General features: G+C 50.3%; 1 protein-coding gene across 1 annotated transcript in view; it reads left to right on the top strand.

Moving 5' to 3' along the window:
- The first annotated feature begins 8240 nt into the window (after positions 1–8240).
- Positions 8241–12948, top strand: part of FAM184B (family with sequence similarity 184 member B) — a 69317-nt gene continuing 64609 nt past the window's right edge. Inside the window, exon 1 of the mRNA XM_082238489.1 lies at positions 8241–8907. Within this exon, the coding sequence (XP_082094615.1) occupies positions 8767–8907 (141 nt within the window). The 5' untranslated portion in view covers positions 8241–8766. The remainder of the gene's footprint in view (positions 8908–12948) is intronic.

Genomic DNA, 12948 nt, shown 5'->3' on the forward strand with positions numbered 1-12948 from the left:
TGGCAAACTTCCTATCAAAAGTACAAATCTATACATATATTATTTTAACTAACTAATTGGGACGAGGGTGGCGCAGTGGTCTAAACCAGTGTTTCCCAACCTTTTTTGGGCAAAGGCACACTTGTTTCATGAAAAAAATCTCGAGGCACACCACCATTACAGCCCCGTGACGTCAGCGCGCAGCGTCACGCCGGGAGGGACATGAATTGCTAGCAAATTACATAATCACCTCCTTGAGGGCTGGCTCATCTTCTCCGAAGGCAGAACCCCATTAATTAACAGCACAGACTCACACCATAGCCAAGACGAGGGGGGAAAACCTCAGTCATGCACATGTGGGGGCTAAATGAGGACGAAGACCGGGCAGAGAGCAGGGTTCAAATCACCCCACCTGGCCAGGACAATCCCTGGGTGCTCCCTTGGGCCACTCGCCTGACCCACCTCGCAGGGCTGTTGTTGCGAGGATAACACGGGGAGAACCACGCGCGCCCCCGGGAGCTCCTTGGAGGAGAAAGCGGGCGATGAATGCAATGCACGAAATATATGAGAGGCGACCAGGTTTTGCAGGTGAGGGGCCCCCGCCAGCCTCCGCTTCCAACACCCGGCGCAACGACGCCGAAGTTTTCCCCCGGGCTCGGCTCGGGGAGCAGCGCTGCTCCCCCCCGGCTCCCCTTCGCCCTCCCGGCTCTCTCTGCCGCCCACTGGGGACCCCCCTCACCTGCCAAGTCCGGAGCGCCGGTGGAAGTTGCATGCATGCATGCAGGGCGCCGCGTTGCCATTGCATTGCACTGCACTCCATGCAATGCCTGCACGCATGCATTGCCTTGCACGCCCGCCAAGGGGTCTCCCCACGGTCTGATGCGTCCCCTCTGGCGCGGATGCAGCATTGCAAAAATAAAAAAACCCCGACGCAGCCCTACCTGGGGGGCAGCCTCCGCCTCCGCCGCTCCGCCTCCGCGGGGATCCCCGGGCTCCATCCTGCCGCCCAATCTCCGCGGGGGCGCAGGCAGGCTGCGCGGGGTCTGCGCGGAAGAGCCCCTGCCCGCCCGGCTGCCGCCGCTGCGCTCATTCCATGGCCGGGAGAAGAGCGCTTCAAACAAAGCGCCCGGCCCGCCAGGCCACGCTGGGAAACGTAGTTCGCGCACCCCGCGCGGGCGCGGAGCCCAAGGGCGAGGGGACTACGGATCCCGGCAGCCCCCGCGCCGGGGATTGAGGGGGAGAGGCCGGGTGCAGGGATGGAGGGACGGGTGGGTGAGTGAGTGGCAGCCGCCAAGCCTTGGCCGAGAGCCAGGAAGGGCCTCCCCGGAGGAGGAGGAGGGAGGCGCAGAGCGGGAGGGAGGGAGGGAACCCCAGGGGTCATCTAGTGACGGCGCCCCAATCGAAAATTTGACTTTAAAAAAAATATATATTTCGAATTTTTTAATTTTTCCCGCGGCACACCAGGCAACATCTCGCGGCACACTAGTGTGCCGCGGAACAGTGGTTGGGAAACACTGGTCTAAACCACTGAACCTAGGGCTTGCCGATCAGAAGGTCGGCAGTTCGAATCCCTGCGACGGGGTGAGCTCCCATTGCTCAGTCCCTGCTCCTGCCAACCTAGCAGTTTGCAAGTAGATAAATAGGTACCACTCCGGCGGGAAGGTAAACAGCATTTCTGTGCGGTGCTCTGGTTTCGCCAGAAGCGGCTTAGTAATGCTGGCCACATGACCCGGAAGCTGTACACCGGCTCCCTCGGCCAGTAAAGCGAGATGAGCGCCACAACCCCAGAATCGTCTGCTACTGGACCAAATGGTCAGGGGTCCCTTTACCTTTACCTTTAACTAACTGATTAATGTATATACCACTAATGCCCAGATGGCTCCTAAGCAGTTTACAAAAACATAAAGCCAATGGCACAACATTGTTAAAATACAGAATAACAACAAAATACACCATAATTAAAATACATGATTAAACAAGCAAAATGTAAACTGTGATTAACATATGCAATAAAACATTCCCATTAAAAAGAACATAGCAATTAAAGCAGGAAAGTAGGGTCAGGAGACTGAGCAAATGCTTGTGTAAACGAGTGCACTTTCAAAACTATTGCAGTTCTATGCAGATGGGGGCTCCTGTATCTCAGCGGACAAACATCAATGAAAAAAGCTCCTGTCACTACAAGCTGATAAGGTAAAAAAAAAAAAAAGGTAAAGGACCCCTGGATGGTTAAGTCCAGTCAAAGGTGATTATGGGGTTACAGCGCTCATCTCGCTTTCAGGCCGATCCAGCGTTTGTCCGCAGATAGCTTTCTGGGTCATGTGGCCAGCATGACTAAACCACTTCTGGCAAAATGGGACACCATGATGGAAACCAGAGCGCACGGAAATGCCGTTTACCTTCCTGCCAGAGCGGTACCTATTTATCTACTTGCACTTTGATGCGCTTTCAAACTGCTAGGTTGGCAGGAGCTGGGACAGAGCAACAGGAGCTCACCCCATCACGGGGATTTGAACCACTGACCTTCTGATTGGCAAGCCCAAGTGGCTCAGTGGTTCAGACCACAGCCTGTAGCAAGACTAACTAAGTTATTTTTGATGGTCTTAAGGTCCTTACTGGGCAATGAAAGGGAGATCAGTCAGGTGCCACCCAATTCACCCACTCAGGTCTGTTATGCAAGCCAGCTCCTTCATCTGCAATTACAGTGGTACCTCAGGTTAAGTACTTAATTCGTTCTGGAGGTCCGTTCTTAACCTGAAACTGTTCTTAACCTGAAGCACCACTTTAGCTAATGGGGCCTCCCGCTGCCACCGCGCCGTCAGAGCACGATTTCTGTTCTCCTCCTGAAGCAAAGTTCTTAACCCGAGGTAATATTTATGGGTTGGCGGAGTCTGTAACCTGAAGCGTATGTAAACTGAAGCATATGTAACCCCAGGTACCACTGTAAATCGTGGGTTTGGGTGGTCCTATTATGTACTGACCTGACGTTGAGCAACAGTAGCTGCAGGCTTGTATCCTCTGTAGCCACCAGTCACTTGCAAATTTGGATCAGTAGAGAGAGTGGCCTGCAGCTACCACACACACACACACACACAAACAAACACACACACACACACACACACACACACACACACACACACCGTTTTTGTGATCCCTGCCATTCACCATGCTGCAACTTCCCCTCCCAGAAATAACTTGCAACATGATACCAATACCCTCACACCATGCTCATCCTACACTTATACCACAAATGTCCAGTTATCAAAGTATGTAATCTCAGAACAGCTGAACCAAACTGCCACAACACTAAACTATTTCCCCCTCTCATTGAGGGGCTGAGATGCAAACACTCCCCACACGCTCTGTTAATCTCTTAGGAGTGACCCCTCTGTCAAAAACTCCCATAATTTTCTTACTTCCTCCCTGCAGCTTACCTCTTTCTTACGCCTCCTTTGCCAGTCTCCCTTTCATTATTTCTCCATCCTTCCCGTCTTAACATTATTTAAATTACTTATGGAACAGTGCTATAAATAAAATTTATTATTATTATTATTATTAGCTTTATGCCTGTCCTAATGTTAATCAGTTAATGGGAAGCTTTATGAAATGTAATTTTGTACTCTTTAATAAAACTGGGTTTCCATTACAGTTATTGAGCCATAATTTTCAGGAATGTATATGTGCCTCTGATACTAAGATATGGCAAACTGCTGCCAACATTCCTTCGACTCTGGTTATCTGCTATATTTATTCTTTCCACTGTTGCAGATGCATGCAGCAGCAGAAGTCTCCTTAGTATTCAAAATAAACTTTGGATCTTGTAATCACCTGGATTCCCATTGAAGCTAATTGGGATCCAGTTTGGATTTCACATACAGTGGTACCTCGGGTTAAGTACTTAATTCATTCCGGAGGTCCGTACTTAACCTGAAACTGTTCTTAACCTGAAGCACCACTTTAGCTAATGGGGCCTCCTGCTGCTGCCGTGCCGCCGGAGGACAATTTCTGTTCTCATCCTGAAGCTGGGTTAGCGGAGTCTGTAACCTGAAGTGTATGTAACCTGAAGCGTATGTAACCCGAGGTACCACTGTAGTTTTGCAAGAATTAATGCATTTTACAGCCCACAGTGAGTGAGTAAATCTAGCCAAGGACAGAGTGATGTGGGAGTATCACTACAAGCTACAACCTTACAAGTTTTAAATAATATTTTAGATTGCATTCACAGAACACTGTCAAATACAGGCGAAGCCAAAAAGCAGACCTGCATGGGGCTATGTGCTCTGAAATAAAACCCTGCCTGGTCATTCAAAGTATGCAGAGGTCAGTTACTCAGCACTGGGGTGTAAATATTTGGAGATTGGTAAATATTTGGAGGAAAATGTTGTAATGGTTAAAAGAGCTGAGGTGTGAAGCTGTAAACCGAAGCAAACAGAAATAAAGTGGGGAGGGAAGAACTAATTTGCCCAGATATTCAAAAAGCAAGGAAGCCCCCAACTTCCAGAGGGCTAGTTTATGGATTCAAATGCACTGCCCATCATATTTCAGCAAAAAGTCATTCTCAGGGGCATCTAATAACAGTAAATTAAGAATACAACACAGTGTGGAAGCAACAAGGGCACCAGACATTAGAGGCCGAGATGCCACTCACTGCTCACTGGCTAAAAGTTAATTCTGTTTGAAAAGGTGGTTCCTTGTTTTATTCAGTTTCTATTTTTATTGGAAGGAACTCAGGACATCATCCAGACTGACCACCTCAAAACTTTTGACAATAGTTTTGGACTTAGGAAATAATATAAATGGTTATTATGGTATAATTTCATAAAATAATTGAAATATTGTTTCCGACTTATAAACTGGCATTCATTTGGTCACCAGTGGGGAATAGGATGGGGGAAATTCATAGTGACTATTATACATGCATGTAGGCAGGCTTACAAAAGTGTTGTTGCAATTATCATGGGCATTTGCAAGGCTGTGCTACTATTTATTGCAAAGCGGTTCACTGCTTCTCAGTCGAACCTCTGATTTGCTAAACATGAAAGACCACTTTTCAAAATTGTCATGTGATCCAAGGTGGCATTATTTGAGCAACACTTTCTCCCAAGTGGGGAGGGGCGTGCCATTTGCCCAAACATTTCTCACTTGAAATTTACCGGGTATATTGTTTGAAAGGCTGAACCGCTCCTCTATTATACAGGGTTCCAGCTAGGCATTATATCCACTTACCCACCCTGCTTTTCTGTGCGCTGCTCTGATTCGCCAGAAGCAGCTTAGTCATGCTGGCCACATGACCCGGAAGCTGTACGCCGGCTCCCTCGGCCAGTAAAGCGAGATGAATGCCACAACCCCAGAGTCAGCCACGACTGGACCTAACGTTCAGGGGTCCCTTTACCTTTACCCACCCCACTGACCAATTTTCTCGTTCTTTCTGCAACATGGTGATCACCTTTGAAGGTGACGTTCTGTGCACATTTACTACAGCATGTGTTCAATGAACTCAGAAACTATTTCTGAAAAAAATTATATGACGTGGGTGCATGGGTGTACAGGTCTGCTACTATGCCACCCAATCCTATGTGTGTATAGTGGGAATAAGTTGTACAGTGGTACCTCGGGTTACATATGCTTCAGGTTACATACACTTCAGGTTACATATGCTTCAGGTTACAGACTCCGCTAACCCAGAAATATTACCTTGGGTTAAGAACTTTGCTTCAGGATGAGAACAGAAATCGTGTGGCGGTGGCGCGGCGGCAGCAGGAGGCCCCATTAGCTAAAGTGGTGCTCCAGGTTAAGAACAGTTTCAGGTTAAGAACAGACCTCCAGAACGAATTAAGTTCTTAACCCAAGGTACCACTGTACTGAGGTCACTGCAGCAGATGGCCCACGCAGATGCACAGGGGACTGCAACCGTCCACAATGCTGGTAAGAACTTGACAAGGTGGCAGCCGTGGATTGGACAGCCCATTTTTCATTGGGACTTCTGCTGGAATCCATTGACTGCTGAACAATTGCAGACAAAAGTGATGCACGGACATTACCCTTCACATCCTCCAGTCTTGGTGGTGAGGTGTGTGTGTGGGGGGGGGGTGTTTTTCCAGCACACCTGAGTTCCTAATTGTAAAAAATCCAGCCCGCCCCCAAAATAAATCAAGGACTTTTTGCTTTAAAAAATGGTTGGCATTTTTATTTTTAAAAAGAGTTAAATTCTCAATTCTCTTTTTCTAAATAACATTCAATTCCAGGGTAGCTCATTGCAGGGGGCTGGACTAGATGACCCTCAGGGTCCCTTCAACGCCACAATTGTATGCTAGGCAATATATCAATTTATTGTCCAACACCGGTTTGAAGTTCATATCGTGATAACTGATTCATAATATTTGAGCTGGTAATATATCGCGCATCACAATGTGTGTAAGGGCTAGGCGATATCTGAGTTTCAACATCGCTGTAACTCACCAGCTAAACACTGCAATGTTATCACCAGCTAAACATTGCAATCTACAATGTCTGAAATAAGGATGGACAGAGGCGAACAGGACAAGGTCCTGGCAAGTGCTACCACTTGGGGGTCTAAAACGGATAAATGACAGTATTATCAATCATCACACACTCAGTTTCACCAGCAGGCAAGCCAAAACGCATCGAAACAGGACTTTGGTTTTGGGCTTGGCTACCAAATGGTAAGGGTCGTGGATGGTGCTGTGGGTTAAACCACCGAGCCTAGGACTTGCCAATCAGAAGGTTGGCGGTTCGAATCCCCACGACGGGGTGAACTCCCGTTGCTCGGTCCCTGCTCCTGCCAACCTAGCAGTTCGAAAGCACGTCAAAGTGCAAGTAGATAAATAGGTACCGTTCTGGCGGGAAGGTAAACGGCGTTTCCGTCTGCTGTTCTGGTTTGCCAGAAGTGGCTTAGTCATGCTGGCCACATGACCCGGAAGCTGTATGCCGGCTCCCTCGGCCAATAAAGCGAGATGAGCGCCACAACCTCAGAGTCGGCCATGACTGAACCTAATGGTCAGGGGTCCCTTTACCCTTACCATTACCAAATGGTGGTGTTCAGGACAATCCAAAGGACAGCGATAAGTCATAGTGAATACAAATAATCTGGGACTGCCAGGCAGAAGCCTGCTAGGATGCAGAAACAGCTTGCCATAACTGCAGTATGTGTTGGCAGTAGTGGCAACAACTTGCAAGGCCTGGCGGTGGTGGCCTGCGAGTCCTCCTGGCAGCAACAGGAGGGGCAGCAAGAGCGGTGGCAGCCTGCGAGGCTGTAACGGCACCCTGCAAGGTGTTGCGGAGGTGGTGGTAAAGGACCCCTAGGCCCATTCAAAGGCGACTATGGGATGTGGTGTTCCATCTTGCTGCAGGCTGAGGGAGCCAGCAGTTGCCCACAGACAGCTTTCCAGGTCATGTGGCCAGCATGACTAGACCGGTTCTGGCACAACGGAACACCATGACGGAAGCCAGAGTTCACAGAAATGCCATTTACCTTCCCGCTGCAGCGGTACCTATTTATCTACTTGCACTTTGACGTGCTTTCGAACTGCTAGGTTGGCAGGAGCAGGGACTGAGCAATGGGAGCTCACTCCATCGCGGGGATTCAAACCACTGACCTTCTGATCGGCAGGCCCAAGAGGCTCAGTGGTTTAGATCACAGCACCACCTGCTCCTTTATATTGTCCTGAATACCACCAATTGGTAAAGGTAAAGGGACCCCTGATCATTAGGTCCAGTCGTGACCGACTCTGGGGTAGTGGCATTCATCTCGCTTTACTGGCCGAGGGAGCCGGTGTACAGCTTCCGGGTCACGTGGCCAGCATGACTAAGCCGCTTCTGGCGAACCAGAGCAACGCATGGAAACGCCGTTTACCTTCCCGCTGGAGCGGTACCTATTTATCTACTTGCACTTTTATGTGCTTTCGAACTGCTAGGTTGGCAGGAGCAGGCACCGAGCAACGGGAGCTCACCCATCGCGGGGATTCGAACCTCCGACCTTCTGATCGGCCAGTCCTAGGCTCTGTGGTTTAACCCACGGTGCCACCCGCGTCCCATCCACCAACTGGTAGCCAAGCCCCAAACCCAAAGTCTCATTTGGCTGCATTTTGCCTTGTCTGCTGCTGAAAGTGTCTCTCCCCTGCGCTATTATGCGATGGGATCATTTGCTGCCAGAAGTTGCCCAGCAGCTTCCGAGGAGGCAGAAAAGGCCGAGATCCAGGGATCCATCAGCGAGCCGAGATCCATCAGCGAGCCGTAGGCAACCTCGGCGAGCGGAGGCGTTGAAGGAGAGGTGCTGCTGGGAACCCAGGCGGGGTGGGCACGATCCTGGCTCGCCTTGGACGTCTCCAGCCAGTCACCGTCGAAGCGGGACGCTGCGCCAGACAAACTCACTCACTCTCTCCAGGTTTAATCCGGCGCGGCTGCATCCTTTTTTCGCTCCTTCTTCTCCGGGGGCGTGCAAGCGGCTCGGCGTCTCCGCCAGGGAATGCGCAGCATCCCGCCCGCGTGGTCTCATCTCTCGGGGGCGGAGGCCGATCCCTTCGCCGAGAGGGGAGGGCCACGATCAACGGGCGCGCGCGCGCGTGGGGTTCTCGCCTTCTCCTTGCGCGCGGCTTCCTTGGGTTGTGGATCGGGCGCAGCAGGGAAGCTTAGCCGGCATGCGAGGCGCAATTGGAAATTGAGGGATCCCCGTGTTCCTTCTGTTTTCTAGCTAGCGAGGAAAGGCTGTGTGTGTGTGTGTGTGTGGCACGACAAGGCGATCGCAGCACGCGGAGAGATTTTTCCCCGATGGCTTCCGGCGCCAGCCAAATCCCCCAGCCCCGGACTTGCAACGGGGCTCCGGGAGCGCGTCCTGCGCGCAGCGCGTCGGAGGAAAGCGACCCGGACCTGCAGGTGAAAATGTGCAAGAAGATCGCCCAGCTCACCAAGGTAAAAATAAATAAATACAATACAATACGGGGGGGGGGTGTTGAGGGTCGCTGGCAGCTGCTGCTGCAGGCAAGGAGAAGTTTACGCGTGTGCTTCCCATCTCCCAAGGAAAGGAAACGCCTAGAAACTTTCGTTTCCGTCGGGAGAGAGCGAGACTCTCCATCGCAGGGTCGTGGGTTCGAGAGACAGATCCTTGCATGGCAGCGGGTTGGACTAGATGACCCTAGGGGTACCCCCGCAACTCTCTCCAAGTGTCTAGTGATTTCCCCCTTGGGATGGAAAAGATCGGCCGTCTTGGACGCCTGACCGCCTCCATCCTCTCTAGTCTAGCGATTTAAAACAATGGGGGGGGGGGGAGCAGCAGCCAGCGCTGGTTGCAGGTTGCATGGTGAAATTAGCCCTGCTTTTAACGACGTGGTGGAGTCGATCTTCAACAAACCGCCAGGGAAGTTTTGCTTTTGCTTTTTTTTTTTTTTGCAGTGCTAATATTGGATGTTGCCTGTAGCTGTCGTGGAGAGAACGGAGAACTTGTCAGGATAAGGGCGCAAATGAGGAAATAGAATGTTTAATAGAAATACAGTGGTACCTCGGGTTAAGTACTTAATTCGTTCCAGAGGTCCGTTCTTAACCTGAAACTGTTCTTAACCTGAAGCACCACTTTAGCTAATTGGGGCCTCCTGCTGCCGCCGGAGCCTGATTTCTGTTCTCATCCTGAAGCAAAGTACTTAATCCGAGGTAATATTTCTGGGTTAGCGGAGTCTGTAACCTGAAGCGTATGTAACCTGAAGCGTATGTAACCTGAGGTACCACTGTACTGGAATGCTGCTCAGCTGCATCTTGTACAGAGGTACCTCAGGTTACATACACTTCAGATTACAGACTCCGCCAACCCAGAAATAGTACCTCAGGTTAAGAACTTTGCTTCAGGATGAGAACAGAAATCGTGCAGCGGTGGCACAGCGGCAGCGGGAGGCCCCATTAGCTAAAGTGGTGCTTCAGGTTAAGAACAGTTTCAGGTTAAGAACAGACCTCTAGAATGAATTAAGTTCTTAACCCGAGGTACCACTATATTCTGTTTCAGGATGCAGCAACGGAGTAGGTTTTCAAGGTGGCCACAGGGCCGGCCCACCCAAGGGACCCGGTGAGGTGACCACTTCAGGCGGCAGGACCCCTAGGAGCAGCAGATCCCAACATCAGTCTTTCTTGTCCACTTGTTCCTAATGTAGAGATTTACTCATCCCTTTCTCCCTGGCAGGGAGGGGGGCACAATTTTGGGGGTTGTTGCCTCAGGTGCCAAAATGTCTTGGACCGGCCCTGGTGGCAGATGATAGCAGCGAGTTTCTCAGAGGCTTGGTGAGGGCAGCAGGACAGGCAGAGTGATGCAGCTGTATCTTCTTATTGGCCCAATGCTTGCAGCCTAACACAGTAAAGCACATCAAGAAGTGAATCTTGCGGTGGTGGAGAAGAAAACTTGAGAATTGAAAATAACAGGGTTTTCTCTTGGTGTTTTGGATCTGCAATATATCATAGCGGTGAGATCTTGTCGTCTCCACAGCAACAGTTCTGGTTCTTGGTGGAGAAGAATTGGTCCTGGGCATAAGGTAAAGGTAAAGGGACCCCTGACCATTAGGTCCAGTCGTGGCTGACTCTGGGGTTGTGGCATTCATCTTGCTTTACTGGCCGAGGGAGCCGGCGTACAGCTTCCGGGTCATGTGGCCAGCATGACTAAGCCGCCTCTGGCGAACCAGAGCAGGGCACGGAAACACAGTTTACCTTCCCACTGGAGCAGTACCTATTTATCTACTTGCACTTTGACGTGCTTTCGAACTGCTACGTAGGTAGGAGCAGGGACCGAGCAATGGGAGCTCACCCTGTTGTGGGGATTCGAACCACCAACCTTCTAATCAACAAGTCCTAGGCTCTGTGGTTTAACCCACAGCGCCACCTGCGTCCCTTCTGGTCCTGGGCATAGACACCACTAAATAAATAAATTGCCTCACCTTATGTGAACAAAATATGCTATTTTAACACAGGGATTTGGGAGTGTCCTGAAGGAGATGCTACCATTTTAATATGTTGCACTTCTTGAAGAACTTGCAAGACATTTGTGAACTGAAAATAGTCATTCAGTTTTTTACTGGACATAATATAGTATATTATAGTGGATAGCCTTCCTCTCTCCCATCATTTTATTTGTCACCTAGCTCAATGCAAAGTATAATTAATATATCAGTTGTAAAAAAAAATATTGTGTTTTCTCTTTTTTTGCACTGCCCCTCAAATTTATCTACGGTTTTATTTTTTAAAAAAATCTTGCTTAGCCTTGCTTTTTCTGTTTAGGATAATAGTGCCTCATTATAGTCCATGCTAATTAACCTAATAGATCTGGTTTGTGGGTGGTAGTTTCTGCCTGAATATGGAACTGAACAATATCAGTATATTTTAAATATTTTGCCAGCCTGTCCTTTAATTCTACGCTTACTTGTGGGTTCTAACTCCCGTAAGTGAAATTCAACTGCTCAGTGAACCAGACTAAAGGATACATTTACCATTTGAGATTCCCTTGGGCTTCTTGCATTTTAATAGAAATAGCATTTGTGAGGATGAATATCAGGATTTCAGCATGAAGGAAGAGTGGTTTGACCTTTTCATCCCATACCATCTCCTCTCCAAAAATCCCACATGGGTGCCATTGAAACCTTGGCCTTCATCTCAGTAGAAAATAAAACATACCTGTCAATTAATTCAGCCATGGATACACAATCTTGCTAACAGCAACCTTGTAGCATGCAAGTGTTTTTATATACCACATAGCTCTGACCTCCCTACTGAATACAGTCGTACCTTGGAAGTCAAATGGAATCTGTTCCAGAAGTCCATTCGACTTCCAAAACATTTGGAAACCAAAGAGCAGCTTCTGATTGGCTGCAAGAAGCTCCTGCAGCCAATCAGAAGCCACGGAAGCCCCGTCGGGCGTACGGCTTCCAAAAATAGTTTGCAAACCGGAACAGTCACTTCCGGGTTTGCGGCATTCGGGAGCCAAAACGTTCGAGAACTAAGCTGTTTTAAAACCAAGGTATGACTATACTGATTTTGGTCTGGGTGTGCTAGAAATGGGGCTAAAAATATTGTTACACTTTTGAGGGCATTTTGATATTCATGTCTGCTTAGTTACTTTCCCCCACACCCTAAGAACCATACCCCATACTCTGCAATTGATGGAACGTAGGAAGGTTTTCAGTTATGTTACACAACATTTAATTATATACGCAACATATAATTTAGCTGCTTGTGATCAGTTTTAAAAGGAGCTTTTTACTATTGATGGTCTGTAGGTAGTATGTGACCTGTAATTTCCAGGAGGCTTTTATGTGTGCACCAGTGGCATAGCGTGGGTTGTCAGCGCCCGGGGCAAGGCAAGTAATTTGCGCCCCCTAACCCGTGGATTTTAGCACTTGAGTGCGAGCGCCCTCCCCAGATGTTGCGCCTGGCCCCCCTGCACCCCCACGCTACGCCACTGGGGCTGGGGGCGAGCGAAGGAGCCAAGGACCCCCCCCCCAAAGGCTCAGCAGGAATTTATTAAATTTGCGGAGCCCCCGCGGGCCGAGGCAGCTGAAGCCCCCTCCCCTCGGGCGCCTCCCTGCCCCCTCCTCTCCTTGGGCTGTAGGTGGAGCTCCAGATCCGGGCTTGGCGAGCGCCTCTCCTCCTCCCGGCCGGGTCCGGGGGCTTCCAGCCGTGCTCCGTCCTCGCCCCCCCCCCCCCCGCGGCTGAGACTTGCACTGAGAGCCGGAGCCAGCGGTGCCCCCTTCTGCCGTGAGACCCTCGCCCGCCCGCCGGCTTCCTCTTGAAGGGTTTTGGGGAGCGCAGGGCGCGGCGAGGCCCCTCAGAGTTCTCCTCCCTCCCAGTTGGTAGAAGCAGCCGCCGCCTGTGGCTGGGCCGAGGGGATGGCGGTGGCGTCGGGGTGCAGAGGCTGCCCATGCCCGGCCAGGCGTCGGTGGCGGCGTCGGCGCTGCTGCAGCGGCTGCTCCTCCTGCAAGCAGT

The sequence above is a fragment of the Podarcis vaucheri genome (assembly GCF_965113315.1).
Source record: "Podarcis vaucheri genome assembly, chromosome: 9".
Lineage (NCBI taxonomy): Eukaryota > Metazoa > Chordata > Lepidosauria > Squamata > Lacertidae > Podarcis > Podarcis vaucheri.